This window comes from Crocodylus porosus, unplaced genomic scaffold (assembly GCF_001723895.1).
Source record: "Crocodylus porosus isolate Cpor-Errol unplaced genomic scaffold, CroPor_comp1, whole genome shotgun sequence".
NCBI lineage: Eukaryota > Metazoa > Chordata > Crocodylia > Crocodylidae > Crocodylus > Crocodylus porosus.
The window spans coordinates 4152337-4172914 of record NW_017728951.1 but is presented as its reverse complement, the minus strand read 5'-3'; the positions used below and the strand labels follow the sequence as shown (position 1 = coordinate 4172914).

The 20578-nt window shown below is 37.1% G+C and overlaps 1 protein-coding gene across 4 annotated transcripts in view; it reads left to right on the top strand.

Moving 5' to 3' along the window:
- The window catches only part of MGMT (O-6-methylguanine-DNA methyltransferase), a 295191-nt gene extending 280710 nt beyond the window's left edge, over window positions 1-14481 (top strand). For 3 of the 4 annotated variants that reach the window (XM_019556148.1, XM_019556149.1, XM_019556147.1), the window contains 2 exons: window positions 3452-3591; window positions 11861-13053. In XM_019556148.1, coding sequence (XP_019411693.1) covers window positions 3452-3591; window positions 11861-12058 — 338 coding nt within the window. In that variant the 3' untranslated portion in view covers window positions 12059-13053. The other variant, XM_019556150.1, reaches the window with a different exon arrangement.
- The last annotated feature ends 6097 nt before the right edge of the window (window positions 14482-20578 follow it).

Sequence of the window (20578 nt, the reverse complement as noted above, 5' to 3'; positions counted from 1 at the left end):
CCTTTCTCCCCTCTCACTGGGAAGCCATTTCTGCTCTCAGACATTAATTTCTTAGGTTTTTCACATCCAGAGCCTCCTAGTTTACTGTAAGGCATCCCAGTTTCTCTTTCTCCTTACCACAATACAGGGTCTTTTCTTCTGGCTACCCACTTGCCCATCCACTGCCTTTCCTTACATTGCTTCAGTAATGAGTAAGTTATCATTTTGACATGCTTCAGAGGTATCAGTGGAAGGCAGTGTTGCCCATATCCGTGACTAGGTTACTTTAAACTCCTTGTCCTACATGAAGAGTTACACTGCAACTTTCACTGAAATGCCTGTAGGCCTGCAGCTTGGATTGTCATTCCATTGTTGTCTTAAAAATAAACCAAGGAAGAAACAGTTGGAGATATATGTAAGTGCCTGCTATTGTACTTTCCCATGTCAGTGAGAGAATGAATTTTTATTTACAATTTTTTTTAACATTTTGATTCTTACTGCCGGTCCTGATATTTGACCAATGCTACCGTTGGGAAACCGTATTCTTCTGAGTGTTTATCAGGTTCATTTTGGATAAGAAAGTGCTTGCAAATGAATAAGTTAAATCAGTGACCCTGGGACCTATAGTTCTGTGTGCTTGTGAAACATCCCCCTTTCAAAATCCACATTTGATGAATGTCCATATAGAGGGATTTCATAGCTCTGCTGGAGGTGCAGTGGTTTAAAATGGCCTCTGCAGGTTAGTCCATTTAGAGGGAAAATTTGACAAGCTGTTGAGCAATTAAATCAGAATTTATTGTTTTTAAATAACATCAGTTGGTCTGTTGTTGCCAGCAGCAACCATTCTCTGGAAAGAGGGCAGCAGAGAGCATATTAAACTAATAGAATATTTTTCTTAAGTAGTAAGTAGTATATATGGTGTTGAGTACTGAGTAGGGGAATGGAGAAGAGATGGTACTTCTGACAATCCATTAAGTTTGGAAGATATAATATAATTTAGTCATGGTTTTGCTTCAATCTGCCACTCAAGAATTATGTGGTCATCCTAAACTCATGAAAATATAAAGTGTTTTCATATAGAGAGAGAATGTGTGTTAATTTTTATGTGCAGATTTTACTACACTTTATAATGATATTTAACAGCATAAAATGTTGGCACCCGTACTGAAAATTGGTGAAGGTTCAACCATCTAATTTTGAGCAGGTTATGCTTATAGGCACTAACACTTGCAGACAGTTTAATAACAGTATTTGGCACTGTCTCTTAGAGCTGCTTAAACTAATTAATGCATTTGCTCCCTACAGGGTGAAATTGAGTTTTCAGATACATTTATAAAATGATGTGCATGATTGCTAAATATTTCATTATTTTGAACTATAACTTCTTGGGGGGGTTTTGTTTTGTTGGGGTTTTTTTGCTATCATAAAGCACTGTTATATGTTATCTAAAAAAAAATGCGCAGTAGGTATCAAAATATATGATAAACTCCATCTTTATATTCTAATACATCATTATTTTATTATGTGGTATTTTAGAATGTTAAAAGGTACTCAATAATTTGGCCATCAATTTACACAGTAACATTATTGCTTTGCTCTCCAGTGATGACTTTGGAACCATTCCATTGTTTCTTGTAACTGTTCCATGCTCCAGTTAAGTTTGCACAGACTTCTCATTTTATTCCTACAGGTTTTGTAAAGTTCCAGGTCTATCTACCCTGCTGGGCCTAGCACGCCTCTTATTCCTCTGCCAAAAAGGAGGGCAGGGGGGTGCAATGGGGGATTTGGAGTCAGGCCCTGGCAATGTGGATTTACTTTGTTTCATTGGTTTTAAAAAATGACATCAGGCAATAATTCCCTGAAACCCCTGAGTGCTTAAGGTTAACACTAATCTTGCTGGCTTAAAAAGAGGTTAAAAAAATAATAAGTAACAATTTGATTTGAAATAAACCTTTCTAAAGAAATCACAGTAAACAAAATCTGTTTGCCTAAGGAAACCCTCCTAGCAATCAGCTAGTAACACAACTGCTTGTGCTAATGAACCCAAAGCTGTTAATGTGGTTTCTTCAGTTAAATTGATTCATGAATTTTGAAGAGAACATTATCTAATGAATTTTCTTTGAATAGAAAGCAATTAAAAGGACAAATCAGTCTGATTAACCCCAAAGTCACCCTACTGCCACAAATGGTGTACAGTTTGAAATTATATCATAAAAAACTAGAGCAGATTTGCTATCTCTTTGCCCTCTACTAATCCATGTAAATTAATGAACAACAAAGTTAATTTCTTTGATGACCCTTTTCTAGTATCACCTGGATTATGCTGATGTTTAATTTGCTTAATGTTATAATAAAGGCTAAACAGATTTTTTCAATGAAGTGATTATCATTCCCTTCAGTTAAGAAGTGATTTTTATTATTTAACACACACATAATGGTGTATGGCTTTCCTTTAAGAACAAAATCACATTTTGCTGGGTTTGTATGTAACAGTCAATGGTATTTTTGACACTCGGTTCCAAAATAAGGGAATGGTTTTAATCAACGTACGTTTTATTTGCCAAAGGAGGAGACTAGTGTTTTCATCATGTGTGCTGTTTTCCCCCCCTATTTCTTCCTCTCAATACAGTAGAAGTGTTTTGTAGTTATCTTCAAAGCTTCCACAAGTACCTTGAAAGAACAATAGGTGTTAAACCAAACTAAAATCCTAAACTAGCTATCGGTTTTCCTTCTGTAAAATAATCCTGGTCTAGAAATCTAAAACTCTTCAATGCAGAGGGGAAATTGTTCTAATGTATTCATTTATGCATTATTTCAACTCTATGAACACTAAAAGCAATTTGATAGTGAATTAAAACTAAAATAATGGAAGTTATTTTATTTCCACAAGCCCTTGTCATTAAGAATGTACTGTACATTCAAGGTCACAGCCAGTCCTTACATTCTATAATGTCTAGAATTCTGAATAGTAGCTTGGGGGTCTCTACTATAAAATGCAGTCAGCCAGGATAATACCAAGTCCACTGGCTCTAGGGCTTCTTTTCCAGTGTGTCCCAGCTGAAGTTTGAAATTAACAAGAGATGCAAAAGCTTTATAAAATAAGTAGAGCCAGTTATTTCTTCCCTCCTTAATTTGACTCTATGCTAATTTATACTCTGCCAATTTAATGGAAAACCACATTGTGTGAGTTAACACGATAATTGTACTTGAAGCAAATTAAAAATATAGGAAAATCAAAGCCTTAAATCCCCCTTTTTATAGTGATCAATTACTTGAAGCACTCTCTCTAATAATCATGTATTTAAATATAGTAATATAGGACACAATAATAGGACTGAGAATCTGAGCACTTTTAATATAAAATAGAAAAGTTGCTATTCATACTGTGTTTTAATTGTCATAGGTTTTGACTGTCTTTACTGTCGGTTCTTTGAGACATGCTTATGAATAGTGTGTGACTGCTTTTTTGCAGCTTCATTCACCAGGCAAGTGTTGTGGACCCTGTTGAGAGATGTGAAATTCGGAGAGACAGTTTCTTACAAGCAATTAGCAGACCTGGCAGGCAACAGCAAAGCAGCAAGAGCAGTGGGAGGAGCAATGAGAAGCAATCCTGTAAGTTCATGTCAACTTTGAAATAAAGTTGATGGAAGATGGTGGGTTTAGACAGAAGGATTTGTGGGCTAAATGTCATTACATTAAATTTATCTGCTATGAAAACTACTCTACCATGAGTAATAAGGTCAGTTAGTGTTTTTAATCAGCATTAATGCACAAACTAGTTTAATATGATTTATTTCTCACCATTCATAGTGCTACTAGGCTTGGAAACTTGGAAAAGATGTATTGTATTTGTTTTAATTTAATTCATCAAGCTATCCAAATTTGGTTATTTGCAAACTTTTTCTTTTCTTTTTTTTTTTTTCTTTTTTGACATACTCTAAAGTAAGGGGAACCTTTTGTCACAGTGACACCTTCTGACAGGATGTGGATGCTTTTGACTGAGTTATGAAGTAGTTTATTCATCCTGTCCTCAAAACAGATTGGACAGTGTGAATTTGCATATGATAATGCAAGTAGTGAAGAGGTACTACCTTTGGCTCTGCTCCTTGTTAGCTCAGGATCTGAGTTACCTAGGTTGGCCAGGTTCATCTCCTACTTCTACCTGGACCAGAACTTCAACTTGTGAAAATGGTAATATTTAAATGTATATTATGTAAGGGTCTGGCCTTTGAGTTCTTATAGCATTTGGTAAAAAACAGTGAGTCTCCCTTATAGATGCCTCAGGCACCAATCCTTAATGAAGGAAATAAAGCTAGTGGACGTTAGGACACTGAATATGAGGCTGGCGTCTAAATACCCTTTAACGGTTTGGGTCTCAAATACATTCAGCATGATAAGATGGTTTGTGGTCCATTTCTATGAACTTTACTAAATTTGAGGCTACTTAGGTCATAGCATTGGGGATTAGGCCATAAGAAATCAACATGAATGGAAGAGAAGGTAGGAAGTGGGACTTTGGTTTTGTAACCCCACTGTGTTTAGATCTTAGAGTAAACCATATAGGTCATTGGGTTTTGAATGCATGTTTGTATGACATTAGCATTACTTTGGTGAAGGAGCAGAAGCCAGGATGCGGGCTGTATTTGGCTAATAGGAGTGACATTAACATTCATCAGTGTTCATTGTTAAACAAGTTACACAGAAGCCATTAATATAAATGGTCCAAATGATGTTACTGTTTCTTCATCCTTTAGCATACCTAAACAAGGAATACTTGTTTAAAAAGTGAAGTATAGTTTCATTTCTATTAATAATACTGTGGCCTTTTCAGCCATTCTTGAACATATTTTTCCTCATTACCACATGCCCTCAGCTATGTGTGTCTTTCCATGCCTTACTACATCTAGTTATTACTCTAGCATCATATCAGCTGTAATCTTTGACCTTCCATGTTGTTTTTACATTCAGTTTGCTCAGGATTTACTTTAATAAGGTACATATAAGCCTACAACATGTGGTTGCAAAGAATACAAAAATCTGTATACACAAGAGAAAGCGGCTCTACATACACAAATGATAAAGTTTTGCTTTTCACTGTGCCACATACCCTACACACATTTCTCCTGATTTGTAAAGAAAATCCAGCACACAAGTGACCCATATATGGGGACTGGTAGGTATGAATTTAAATGGAAAATGCCACGTGGGGAAGACATGGCCCTTCTGGAGTACAAAACGACTGTGCACGTGTCCTTGTATGGAATGTATTTAGAATCTAATTACAGATGTGCTGTAATGACTGTGTGTGATGGAACAGGCAGGGGCTTCATTAGACTACAGTGAAATATTCAATTTTTTTATTAGCAGCTTTCGATTGTGAAATGTTGGTATGATATTTTATCAATATATGTCTTTCTCTACAGCTATACAGTGGTCTCTCCTATGCTAAAAATTTGGTATGTCATCAGGGACAGAAACCACTATACCATGGGATGGGAAATAACTAAAATAAAATAGGACCCCACTTTAAAAAATTGCCATAGCTTTGCTGTATATTTTCAGAACTATTTTCATCCTTGCTCACAAGGGAAAAAGCAGGAATTTTCACACCACAACCTGCTGTTACCGCTACTTTGGATGCTGCTGCTCCACTGCAGCCTGAGGGCAAAGCTGGATACATTTCTAGGCGATAGCAATTACATATCCTTTTGCACAAAACTACATTGTTATTCTTTGATAACTGTTTCCTGTAGGTTTATTGTATTCCCTTATCTTAATATATACCATATTGTATTGGAAAGCATTCTTCCCTATTAAAATATCTTGTATTGTCAGGTACGATACAACGCATTGACAAAACATAATATCATAGTGTGTTTCTATATTTTGCTTCATAGGTAAGTCTCACATGCACCCAAAAGCTTATAATATACTTTTTATATTGTGCTTGCAAACTTCACAAACACTAGATATTCATTAGGTTGTTTAACTGCGCACCACTCCTCTTAGCGGGTTTCCTAGTGAACCTTGCCTATTTCTAAGCACACTGTCAGGCTCCATTTTCAACAAAGATACTGATGTTTAAAAATCTGGCTAAATATGCATCCAGTTTAACATGTTACTGGAAAAGTTATGTGTGAACAATTATTAGAGTACTACAGTTGCTACATTAGGTCTTTATTAAAACCTTTCTTGAGTAGTGTTGCTCTTGTAGGATGGGTCAGAAATTGCATAAATCTATGGGGGGGATTATAGTACACTGAAACATTATTAGCTGTAATTTTTGGTTATGGAGTGCATTGATAAGGGATTTGCTGCACATGAAATACAAAGTATGCACTTTTAAATTCTGTGCTTTTGTTAGTTGCCAGATTGTCATTTTTCCCCTCAACATAATAGTTTAAAGTTCAGTAAATATACCTCAGAGTCCTTATTGTAAAAACTATGCAAGATTAGTTGCTGCAGAATTGAAGTCAGCAATTGTTTGCACTTTGAAATATGTAGTATCTGGTTGTTGACAGTGATTGGTACTTACAGCAGTATTCAGAAACATTTATTAGTCCATAACCAGTCTGGAACAATTTAATAGTATTCATTTCCATGAATTTTGGTCCAAATGTGACCAAAGTCACTAAAAATTTTTTTATAAATTACTGAGGGTAGTATTATCACTAAAAATAGGTGTCTATAAACCACTGTAAAATTCAGACTAATAGTATTACCCAAAATACATATAGTAATAAAAAAACATTTCCCTTGTATTTTGTTATTTTGTGGAAAATATCTCTCTTCTCCACAAATCATGTTGGGTTGGTGCTTAATTTCTGTAGTATACATTCTACAAGTTTCCCTTTGTAGTTAGGTTACTTCACATAATTCATACAATGACCTTCAACTTTATGAGAAGGTGGAAAAGGTGCCGGCAGCAGCTGTGAGAGATGCAACGTCTTTGCTTCAAATTATGCCAAGGACATGGTAGGGATGGCTCACCTTTTGCAAGAAAAACTTCAAATAGTTTACTGCAGTTTAGATTGATTGTGAGGTCTGTGGTCCTCAAAGGGAACCCATAAAGTTCAATTAAAAATCTCATTAGAATAGTATAGGAGGATCAAAAAGAAAGCACAGAGACTCTTGGGAGATGGGGAATGTTGGGCTGATTAGTCCAAGGCCATCATAAATGACTATTCTATGACTTAAATAAGATGTCTTCAGTGGTGTGTTAACAGCAATAATAACTGTATACGGTCTTTTATATTCTATCTGCTTATGCTATTGTGTAGGCTAAAACCTAACTAACTGTATAACTTGACACTAAAATCTATCTAACGTAAGTAAAGGGCATTATTCAGCCAAAATGTTTTAAACATTCAAGATTGAATAGAGTAATTGTGCATTTAAGAGAAGATTGTGAAGTATGGATTTGAAATGTTGCAAACACATAAAACTACTTGTGCATTAATTCCTTAGGTGGCTAGCAATAAACTTGAACACATGCTGGTTCATATTACAGTATTTGTTTCTATCAGGGAATAGGGGGTGGAAAAGCAATAGGACATGAGCAAACTGAAAGATTATTTTTTGCTAAGTGTGATTTTTGTTGTATGTTATAACTTGATATTTCAGCTGTTTCCATTATGGCCTCACTGATCTATTTTTGACAGTTTGGCAGCTTTCTGTAAGTATTCAGTCCATCAACCAGTATAATAGGATGGTCAGTTTTCTATTGCATCAAATTGAAAACTCTTAACAAGCAGAGCACCACAGTTGAACACCATTCTGTTTCATCCTCAGACAGAATTTGCTAAATGCAGTTCAAAGGCAATCAATACATTGTGCAGAGAGTTTTTTTCCCCACCTTTTTCTAAACAAACGCATTATTGAGGAGTTAGTTTATTCACAGATTGCCATGAGCGTTAATGACCACCCGAGTCTTGTTCTGCCAGTCACCTAGATGGCTGTTGATAAAGATTTAGCATCATGTTCTAAGTGTCAGGCCTGTCAGTAGTGCTGAACCATTTGACCAGAAGAAAAAACGCACAGGGAGCTATTGATTACAGCTTCTCAGTGTCACTTGTTCACCAGGATTTAGGTATTGATGAGGCTGCGAGTGAAAACAAGCTCTTTCCCTTGTGGGCCTCTACCCAGAAGAACAAAAGCAAAGTTGGAGAAAATATTCAGCTGGTACCAGAATCAGAGGGATTCCATTATTGATTGAAAGGCCCCTTCATGTTATTTTTGTTGGAGACAAATCTATGGGTTTGGAAGTTTTATAGCATTTGAGATAGGGTCCGTGTAAGTGATGGATGTATTGGATGAATTAGATTTCACAGCATGAAGATTTCAATGGAGCTGTAATATTATGAGCTGCTTGGTTATTGATAAAAATTACATTAAATGTAGCTAAGGCTTTTAAAGCTGAAAACTTTTCAGCTTCCTTCCAAAATGTCCTTAGGGCCCTAATAAATTTTAACAGGTTTAATTATTTTAGTACTATGAAAGTTGTCACCACAATTAAACCAAACTGAAGTGATAGTCAATATTTTGACATTACAAAGATGAGATAGTCTTTATAATGTATTTTCTTTAATTATTTCTAGCACTGGGAAGAATAATGCATAAACATTCAATAAATAATCATATGATATGTATGATGCATACACACATAGTATATTATTTGTGTATGTGTGATTTTTTTGTATGCATTTTGAAAAGCATTACATGATTTCCCATATTTTGGTAGGCTTGGGCAACACTGATTATTTTACATCTTTCATTTCATTGGTTGTACTTTACCTATTAATCTCAGCCAGAGCCACAGCTTTAACTTTTTTAAAAATAAAAATAATCTGATATTAAAACACTTTTCACCCTCACCTTCCACTTCAGCTTTCCACCCCAGAAAAACATGGGGTGGGAGAACCTCAACAGTTTTGTGCTTTATTTTGTCTAGTACTGGTACCAGAACCTAATATCTTACCCCCTCTCAGGGATAGAAACAAAGAGGAACCTACCTGGACACTGAACATTCACAATTTTGCTCTGATATACAAAGTATCTAGCTTAGGGCAAGAAGTAACCTGAGCTACTTCTTCTTAGGAAGATTTCTTAGGGAGCCAGATAAAACCTTGGCTCTGTGGAATGACCTGTACCAGCCAGAGGAGGATTTAAGCAGTGTATAGTCTGCTCTATGAACCTTTGGATGTGGGATTTTGGCAGTGGAGGTGCCAGTTACAGGCACTCTGCCCATGTTACCACAGAGACAAATGCCTGCCTCTGACCCAGGGGGATCATTTCAGCTCACAGCCAGGCAAGGTTGCCTACCTTTGCAGTACAGCAAATATAGATTAGAGCATGAGGTAGGAATGTAAAAATCCCAAATTCTGCTACTGTTGGACCAAGGAACCTCAGGCAAGCCACATCCCTGTTCAAGCATCAATGTTCTCATCTGGAAGCATCTTCCTTTTGCTAATCACTTTGTTTTTTTATTGAGAATTAGTGCAAAGTCATGTAATTATTTTATAGCAATTCAATCTGAAATTAGTTTTGCACCTTAAACAATGGGGGAGAGTTTTATACCTGTGCTTTTTGTCATTTGTCAAGGATTTTTGGAAGTAAAAAATGAAGTGAAACTAATTTAGAAGAATACATAAGTGCACTAAGTTTTCGTGCACCCATGTTATTGTGGGTGGTGATGTGTTGTCCCTGATATATATTCATCAGAAGAAATGCAGTAAATCAAACTTAATCACACCATGTTTGTTTTGGTAACTGCAAAGTAACTTCAGATATAGTGATATAGTTGTGAAAGGAAAGAAGCATGATTAAGTGCTTCAAGATGCTGGCTATTGTAGGTTTTGATCCCTGTCAATAGATGCAAGTTATTACATACCTTGTATTTCATATTTTTTATATTGTGCGTTACCATTTTTTGTTTATAAAAAGGGGAGTGGGTGCAAGCGTGCTCTCACACTCACGCAGGCTCTCACTGTGACCTCCAGTAGCATCTCCCCTGTCAACAGACTCCAAGCCACTGCTACTGGGCCAGGCTGAGGCCATGCTCTGCGCCCCAGGCTGAAGCAGAGCTAGAGACTGCTGGTGCCAGAGCAAGGGTAAGAGTGGAGGTGAGGGAAGAAAGAGGCTGCAGAGTGGTAAGAGATGAGGCAAGGGGGGCAGGGGTCCAGGGTTGTGGGGGGCAAGCAGCCTGCCTTCCCCCACCACCTCTCTACCACCTGTCCCCAGTGCTCCCTCTGTCACCTGCCCTACTGCCTGCCCCGTACAGCTTTTCCTACTACCTGACCTCCATCTCCTATCCCTGCCCCTGCTTTCCGTACTGAAATGGTAGTGGGTTCAAATTTAAGGTGATTAAATAATGAGATTCAATATATGGAAAATTTATAACAAATGTATAAATTTTCCATATATATAATCTAATTATTGGGGGGTCTTAAATTCAGGTTCATCTTGGATTCAGGTAAATGTGGTATATACTGGGAGACATCATCACTAGTTCCTTCTCTGGCCATCTTATTTGATGGGTTTGCACATAAGAAAACCTGTAGATAACTGCCTTCAAAGGAGGGTTCCAACATGGAGCTCTAGATTCTGCGCCAGTATATACATGTTTAAAAGTTAGGCATTGCATTACTTTAGTTCCTTAAGCACTTGGGTCCTTTTTCCTGGGATTTAGTGTTAAGTGTCGTTATCATTCAGCACTTTGTAGGATCAAGCAAAAACAGCAGGAGCTGAGAAGAGATGCTGATGGAAAAGAAGGTAATCAACATTTAAAAAATACTAAATATCAGTGTACGTGAAATCATAAAAAAAATAGGATACATAATGGTGCATAGTGCTAAAAAGTTTTTCTTGTGAGCGCTGCCTTATTCACAGTTGGAAATGGTATTATTGTAAGCGAGTTTTATATCTCAGGACATGCAAATGAGCATAAATAAAAACTTGATAAAAAACTACATCATCAGAGGCTTTGTTTGTCGCATTTTGTCCACTCCTGCACCAGCTTACCTGACTCAGGGAATATTAACTGCAGTCAAAGTTGGGACTACATTTAGTGTAGACATACACAACCAGGATAGCCCCAACCCAGTTATTATGGGGATGGATAAGTAACGATGGACTTCACGATCCACAACTACATAGAAATTAATACGATTGCTTAGATCATAAGTCAAGCCTAAAACTGCCCCATTTGCACTTTCTCTTCCTCCTCTCTTAATTCATAAACCACTTCAAACACTCGTAGAATATATATATTCTAATGCAGATTTATGTACCCCTTCCTTATGAAAAGTGCAAAATAATGCTTGTTTTGAAAATAGACATTGTCTCCATCTATATATTATTTTTCTCTTCACTGTTAAAATCAAGGGATAGTCAATGTAAAGAAATAAAAAGTCTGCCCTAGCATTCTCCAAAACGCAGATATTGGCAATAGGAGGTTATATAATTTAGGACTGTCCAAAGAGAGTCATCAACAAATCTACTAATAAGTTATATGGAGTTTGTAGCCCATTTACTCTGTTTAATTTGAAAAGTAGTCACAAGGAGAATTAGGTTGTTTTTTATACTGACTGAGATAAAGAACACCCTCTGCAATCAGGAGTCAGGATTTTGTACATGAAGTACATGCGTATTCATCAGTGGACATGGCAAAAACTACCAGCAACAAAAGGTAAATAGTGACTAGCAGGGTGTGTGAAAATCTCAGCAATGTGACATAAAACCATTTTATCTTGTAATGCTATATATATTTGTACTTCAGTTATTTCAGCAGGAAAAAATGTGTTTAAAATTAATGTTTTTAAGAAGACTTTATTCCTTTGATTACAGTTGTTAGAATTCTTTTTTGTGTGTGTGCGTGTTATAGGAGAAATTTTGGTCCTTGGGAAAGGGAAGTCTTTTGTCTTCCTCATATGTTTCACCCCAGACAAAGGAGGACCATCTTGAAAGAGATAGTAGTTCAGTCTCTATGGCTCACTCATTCCTTTTCCTGTCTGCTGACACTGCCAAGAGTGACATTTGTGACAGCAGCTTTTGTGACCTGCTTCACTGGGAACTGGCCTGAAACCACCAACTCATTTCATGTAGACCACTGAACTGCTATCTGATCGGATGGACTTTTGGCCACTAACAATCTAAGCTTTATTTTGGCCACTGGTCTGTGAATGAGACTTCATAACCCATTATCAATCACTGAGCTGTCCGATTGTGTGTTCTGAGTCTGTTGTTGAAGTGTGAGGAAGGCAGAGCAATGGCATTTTTCTCAGATAAAATGTTTAGTATATTGTATGTGGACTTCACTTGCTCCTGGAGAGGGGAGAGACTTTTCCGTCCTTTTTAGGAATGTTGCTGATCTCTTCTCTTTCCCAATTTTAATCCCTTGCCTCCCATGCCCAAAACCTGATGCTTATTTTCCCCTGAAGAACTGAATTTAGGGTTTCTTTCCTACTCCTATCAGTTGCAGCTCTTAAACAGCCAGAAGTATCAGTGAGAAATATTTCTCCCTTCCCCACATGGTGCGGTATGCTCTTTTCCATAGACTTCTCAGGGGCCGCAAATAAGCCCTTCACATAGCACCGAACACTCCCATGCTATAAATGACCACTTGATTAGCCCTTTAAGTTGATACAATCTATCAGAGGCAGGGACATATCATTTCTCGCACCCTGCTTCTCAAGCCCCTTCTGTTCCCTGCTGTCCTTGCCCATTCTTTAACCACCTTCCCTGGGTTCTCTGTCTGCTCATAAGTGATTGCTGTTCTTTGGACCTAGGTATGCACTGCTTCCACAGTTAGTTGCTGTGAGAGCTAGGGGGTAGGGGAGTACATAGTATTCACCATAAACAAATCATAGGAAGGAATAGCCTGTGGAGCCACTACTACAGTACAGATGGGCTTCTGCAGGGTGCCCTGGCCTTACTGGCCCCCAGGCAGGGCGTGCTGGGGGGTGGGAAATTTATATATACGAGTAGATGCAAGAGTTGACCACAAGAAGCACAGTTCATAATAAACTCAAGAAAAGGCAGACAAATATTTCACAAACCTTATTTTAATTTTATTTTTTTCAGCTCCCGATTATAATACCATGCCACCGAGTGATTTGCAGCAGTGGACAGACTGGCAACTATACAGGAGGAAATCATTTGAAAGAGTGGCTTTTGTCACATGAGAAGCTTCAGAAAGAAAAGTTAGCATATTGATGCAGTTCAGCCACAGCTGTTACACAGCCAAAACACATAACCAAAGATACTTGGCTTATAACAAGCTTTCAGAACACACAGTAGAATTCAGGAAAATGGTAAATATTTGAGTGACATATAAATATAATACAACATCCGAAGTGAAATGTGTGGTGGCACTACTATATTAAAAAAGCTGGATGTGTCCTAGGGGACGCAGCTTGTATGCCCTTTCTTGTTTTTACATTTTACAGCAGAATGAGTACAGCGGACTGTGCCTGTTGTGCATGTATTTTGTTCCCATCTCCAGTCCTGTTTTGTTCTATTTTTAATGTCCATTAAAGCAAGGATAAGGGAGTGGGAGGGGCATGGCAAATGTTAGGTGCAACTGCCCCTCTAAGGAAGCATCTGGCTCACAGAGGGGACAGCCAGCAGTCTAAAGCCTTTGCGTGTTTCTGAGAGCAAAATGAAATGCAAAAGCTACAGCACACACCTCCCTATTCCTGCCCAGCTTTGTATTTGTCCAGATTGAAAAGCTTGTACCTCTGCCAGGATTGGTGCCCAAGATTCTCCTGTTTTCTTTGATGTTTGAACTGTTGAAATGATGTTTTACGTAAACAGTTGTTAATGAAACACATTGAGAATCATTCAAAAGGAAATGGCTATTGAATTGCCTATTCACAGCTTTTCTTTTCAAATTGTTAAAGATGCTTAAAAGATATGAATAAAAAATATTTTGTCTTTATTAACATTGGAGATTGTAGGCAGAAAAATAGATGCTGATAAAGTACTTTATGCTAAAATAAATGTTTCTTTCAAACTAAGCAATTGTTAAGTTGAAGTAGCATGCTAAAAAAATTAAAAGTATAATTAATTTCAGTTATCTTTCTGTAAGTCTCTAATTTTACGTAACATTTTGTTTTATTTCACTTTTCATAATCACATGTTATGCAGTAATCTCCATTGTAAGGGACAAAGCTTTATTTTGTGAAGGTTATCCATGGAATATACAGATAGTTAAAGGATATTGAAGCTAAAATTTCTAATTATTTAAAAAAAAAGATTCTATGAAAGTAAAATATTACAGATCACCAGAAGCTGAAATTTTCAGTGTGGGAGTTGTAAATTGTTTCACAAAAACACTGATTTTTTATTTATTTATTTTTGTTATAATGCTTTATCATATTGTTATAGGTGTCTCTTTTTTAGAAAGCTTATTGCTAACAAAGGAATTTTATATTGCAATATGTAACTTAGCAAATATGGTAGTATCAATATTGTAGAATTACTTAATTAAAATTGTTTTGCATATCCAAGTGTCTGGCTGTATGTGTGTAAATAATACACAGTACATGATATATGGAGAAAATAAACTATACCCAACTGTACAATATAAGGCTGTATTTTTATCAAGGGTTTCTGGTGGCAATATAAACCACGAAAGCAAAGCTCAAGTGGTTTGTACATGTCACTAGAACCATGAGATAAAAAATATACCCTTATAATATGTACAGTTTGGGTGTATTTTATTTTTTATAATACCAACAAAAGAACATGATGCCTAATGTAAACTTGAACCTTTTTTAAATATTACATCAGTATCTGCTGCTTTATAGTTATTTGCATGTGTTCTTCCACAGTGTATCATCACTTATTCTTCCACTGAAGTAGTAAATGTGGCTAGTGTCTGTAAGTTCAGTAATGATAAAATATTTAAAATCTGGAGAATCAACTTTTTTGCAAAATCTCATTCAGCCTCCAGTTCTTTGCATACAACTTTCACTCTCAAATATTTGCAGGTACATTTTTGTGTCTACAATCTTTTGCAGGTGCATTTGATGTCCTTTTGGTATCTAAGCATCAGGTTGTACATTGGCACTTGGATATCTAAGCACCACCAGCTCAGCCTACTGCTCTTTGTGCTGATAGAACTAGAGGCCAGCAAAGTGTTAATTTGAACACTGTCTGGGATATCAGTTGTTAAGATTTGTCTGCTTTTACTGTAAAATATAAGGCTATAAAAAAGATTTACACATAGTTTGTCTATATGAGTAAAAATATAATTATAAAATAAATGGTTTTGACCATGATGTTTTTATCCTGATTTTTCCCTCTGTTGAAAAAGTAGCATTGGAAAAATGATTTTACTTGTCTAGAAGATAGTGAAAGCTGAGTGGAAAAATACTGCAGGGATACACTAGGATAGCATTAGTTTTGGCTATACAGGAAGGAGCTGTAGAATGATAACAGAAATTTACTTATAAGCCAAGAGTTTTGTTATCTGAACAGAATACGTTTATGAGCTTGCATACTGATGTTTATTTTTGTGTTGTAGGCCAAGCAGCATATTCTTTGTCCATGTGTTTTCCAACAGAGGGCACTATAGCTTAGAAGAATTAGATGCATGTGTTTTACAATGTGTTTAGGAGACCCTCATTCACCACTTTTTTTCTACTGTTTAAGAATGAATTTGAAAATGAACAGCAGAGTTGAAATCTCTGAGCTGCCTTATTTGCAGTGCTTCAGACAGTCTGCCTCAGGAATTAGCTGTCTAGTAGTATTACAGGCCTGCATTCTGCATCCCACGTATGTATTGTGAAAGGTGCTATAGTTTAGATAGTAAGATGAAGAATGGCTTTTCTTTACCAGTGATTTCAGAGATTGCTAGTGATGCCCAGATTGTATATTTGTGTGACCAACTAATGATGGGTGCTATGGCGCTAGAACCTCTAGGGGTTCAGTTTCAAGAAGTAGATTCTGTAGTGCTGCTTAGGTGTACTGTTAACATTCTTCTTTTTGCACTAGTAATGCTGATTTCCATTAATACAATCTTGATTCTGTGGCATTCTCTCTTTTGGCAAGAGGAGCATCTATGATGAAATGCTTAGAACAACATAACTGAGCTACCAAGAATGTGTACACATCATTCGCTTACATGAGCACTTTGCCATGCGAGGAACAAAAGGTATGTCATGTTGCATACCAGTGTTTCTGATTTATCAGAAGCAACTTAAAAATAATTTAGCAGAAAAAACCGAGGAAGGCTGGGGTTTGTTTTTGGCCTGCCCTTGTTGTGTCATAGCAGTACAAAACCAGTTTTCTGTTTTCTGTCTCTGAGGGTTTTCTCTGCCTTGTCATAACAGTCTTGATATATGCCCTGAGGTTTCCACTGAAGAAGGCAGCAGCATGGTTCAAACTGGCATTGTTTTGTACAGCCCTAAATACAACGATGAGAAGCCAGTAGAAATGAACATGAAAAGCAGTCACTGGAATAGCCTACAGCTCATTCTGACTAGAGGTTATAGCATAGTTTATGAAAATATAGCTAAAGAAAAAGTATTAAAATACAAAAATAAAAGAATTAAAAACCCTAGAAACAAGAAAGCTATGTTCTTTTTTACTTGGAATTGGGTTCCACTGACCTATCAAGTTTCCTCCCATTCAGCCTTGCAGTGCTTTGAACTGCTGACATTGAGACACTGTGCAGCCAGGCACGACAGCTGGCTCTGCAGCATCTAATACCAACACATGCTGTTTTAGCCCATTTCCAGAGACTAAGATAATGAAAGATTCAAAAATAATATTTGTTTTGGCGGAACTACATTTATAATGAAATAGATGCCCTTGACCATGGAAGAAACTGAATTTTGCAATGGGTCATTCCTTTCCTCCTCTTTTTTTCCCCTCCATACAAAAACTACTCTCCTGCAAACCAAACTCCAGTAGAAACATTTTGGAAGAAATGTGTGTACTTCCTGTTTCAGAAGTACAATAAAAATGCAGCTATACTAGCTGTGCTGTTTTATGCCCAAATGAAAAATGTAGATTACATCCTATGTATCAATACCAAATGGTAAAGGGCCTCAGGCATAAGGATTGTTACAGATCACTTTCATGCAAGCACAGTTTGTCAAGTAATGAGCTCATACAGTAAGCATCTTAAACAGAAAACTGATTCATTATAGTTATAAGGGCATTTTTAGATATGTGCCCAAATTCTATTCACCCTATTCACGCAAGCAGTCCCACTGGAATTAGTGGGACTGCTCTTCTTACCAAGGCAAGGAGGTTTTGACTTATAAAGTTTCCATTTAATTCTTTGTAAATAATTATGTACCAGATCATGCTGTGTTTACCTCTAGGTTCTTTAATTTGGTACTTGACGGTAACTTTATAATATATAATTTAATTTAAAAAACTGGTGCAATTCAGATGAGCAATATTGCTATTGTCAATATGATCCACATAATATTAAGTTACAGACATACTAAAAACTAAACAGTAACATCATACTGTTGTTTTTTGTAAATATCACAGATACCTTTTATCATTTTTCACAATGTCTTAGCAAAATTTGAATGTAAAATACTGGTAGAGCTAACTATAACATACAATACAGGTCCATTTTGCATTCTGTATTGTTGGTCCATATTTATTTCTGAAAGTACTTGTTGTGAAAGGAGATATTCCAGAACTTACTTGCTTTTTAAAAAATGCAATAAAAGAATAAAACCTATAAAAAGAAATAGCTTAAAAACTTAAAGCACTGTAATCCAATGGGAGTCCTGTAAGATTTATGTACTATTTCAAGAGTAATTGCTCAGTAAGAATCTTATAGGAATGTAAAGATCCTTGAAGAATTGCATTTACAGATTTAATTGTAATTCCTCTTACATTCTTAAAGAAATCAGATATAATTGTATTTAAAAGGCTTCTCTTTAATACTCTTCTCCCCTTGTTTAGTCACTGTATACCTTCCTTATGTTTTACTGTGGCTGGCTTTAAAAACAATGGAAAATATTACTGACAGTTCACTCAGTTGCCATTGAAGTGGGCAGGATATTTCAGTTACACTGATGTGCAAATTGGTCATACAAGCTTTATAGCTTGTCAAAGAACTCTGTGCTATTTTTGTTTCAAATAACATACATAGTGTATGAGTAATAAATATGCTTAATACAGGGCATGGAAAAAGGAGGATGGGTTTTTCTCCAGTTCTGTCCCGCAGATTTTGTTTCCAGAAACCCTACCACAATAAAACTTCCTCTCTTCTATGTTCTTAATAGTCTTAATGTTTGGGGTCTTCTAGGCTAATGTATTTTTTTTGATATTTTTTCTTTTATTGTGTGCTGTTCTTTAGCCAAGGAGAACGTTTTATTACATCAAGTTGTTTTAGGATTTAAGTAGATTTTTTCTTGCTAAAGTAAGTTGCCTATTTGTGCATGTGTGTTTTTCCTCCCTTCTGTTCAGTGGCTTTTGATTAAAAAGTTGGTGTTTAAAAAGCTGAAGTTAACATCAATTTTATTCTTTATCAGTTTTGGAGACAAAGGTTTGAAATAAGCTCTGTACAGAATGCTGATCCAGAACAGCCTCTGGTCTGTGTGAAGTAATGTGTAGGTGGCAGTTAAAAGCAGGGGCCAGAGACTGGAGAAACTGCAGGTACTGATGTGTCTTTAAGTGACTAAGGGCAGTAGTCCAAAGTCTTCTGGACCAAGTGGCACCAGCTGCAGACAGATGGAGAATGTCTGGGCTCCATCACCCTCAAGTCTGCTCAGACAAGGATCTATATATTAGGGTGGGAGAGTGGATAAGAAAGTAAGAAATGGTAGCTGTGTGGTAAGGTGAAAATTGACATGAGCACAGTGTACTGGCAGTGCCTTTGATTGATGAAAGGATATTGTTAACAAGCCTTTAAAGTTTCTCATTAATGTTTTTTTCATTGAAAAAAGCCACAAGAAAAAAATTCCACATGGACAGTAATTAAGATCGATCCCATACAGTATGTTTAGTTATCAATTTTTAAAACCTCTTTAAGTGCCTTATTTAGTTATTTTAAACGGTGCTTTTTATTTGTTGCAGTGAGTAGTCCTGAAAAAACTATAAAATTGGGTTGAGAAAGATGCAAAATACAGAATTTCAGGTAGCTATTTTTTTAAAATGCTGTGATCAAGTAGATTTGCATTTTAAGTTATAAGAAACCAGACACCAGTAGGCCAGACTCAGTGGTATTCTTGGATGCTTTGAGTCACAGGAAGAGCACATAGGAGCCATTGTGTACTATTTTGTATGGTCCTGTGTCTGTAATATGCAAAGTATGTTGCTTGAACTAAGACGCACCATTCTTCTTTTTATGAAGTTATCACTTTGGCTACTGTAAGTACACTGAAATAATGAGGGTAGTTATGAGTTACTCATCCCTTAGTCACTAAATGGACAGTAGTCTGCCAAGTTGATGGGATCCATGGGAATATTTGATCTCTGCACAAGGCTTGACCTGATCCCAGCACAATACTTTATGACAGGCTACAGGCAGGGGCAGATCCAGAGGTTCCTACGGTGTGTCCAAGCCTGAAAGGGGGCTGCAACCACACTGGTGTGGTTGCCCCTGCCTTTCAGATTGGACCACACGTTGGGGAACCTGTGCGGACTTTAAAATTCCCCAAAACTGGTAAGACTCTCCCCCTTCCTCTCATGCTCAAAGTCACAGCCTCTCCCCTTCCTGTCTTCCCCACCTAGCACTGCTGCTTTACCTGCTGTCCCTGGTCAGGGAAGCCTGCCACTCCTGGCCACTCCAGCAGGACTAGGTTCAGCTGAGACAGCAGCAGCAGAAATGGGCAGTAGGAGTCGCCCTCCCTGAGCCTGCTCCCCAGAGGGACCAGACAGGGTGGGGGAACCTGCCCCTCTGCCTATCACTGCTGTCCCAGTTGAGCCCAGTTCCCATGCAGCCCAGCTGGAAGAGGCAGAAGCTGCTCTAAAGCTTCCCCCACTCCTGGGAGATCAGGAAAAGCGGCAGTGTTAGCAGGGTGGGTGAAAAGGGAGGTGAAACAACTCTGAGCACAGAGTCCCCAAAGGATCCTGCAGCATGGTCTGCCTATACCAGTGGGTTGGGGAAGGAGAGGTAGCTGAGAGCTTTCTTCCCCTACTCGTAGATCAGCTCCTGGCTACACGGTTATTCAGGTGATGGGTGTAGGCAAACCACTACAAAATTACTTCAGTTTGGGTCTGTAATTTAAAGAATCATTAAAATGGCCAATATTTAATTAAAATAACTATAAACTTAATCCCAAAAATTTGAAGACTTGGTAGTCACTGAAAAGCAGGAAGCAATGTTCTGTCCATTAACTTTACAATAATAATACTTTTCATCTTTCAGGTGATTGCCAGAACTACTTGATCCAAAATATAAAATTTTACATCTATATTGAGAATAGCCGTTTTAATATTTTTTTAGCTTTTTTCTTTAATTTCAGTTTGTGCTTATCCTCAATGAAGTGTGCTCTCAGCACAGCTCTCATAAACTACTCTTAAGAGTAAACTCCTTTTTTAAAAAAGTGAGATAGAAGGGGAAGATGAGGGAGAAGAATGTGGCAGCAATTTTTCAATGCTACCAATCCACAATTTGATTCAA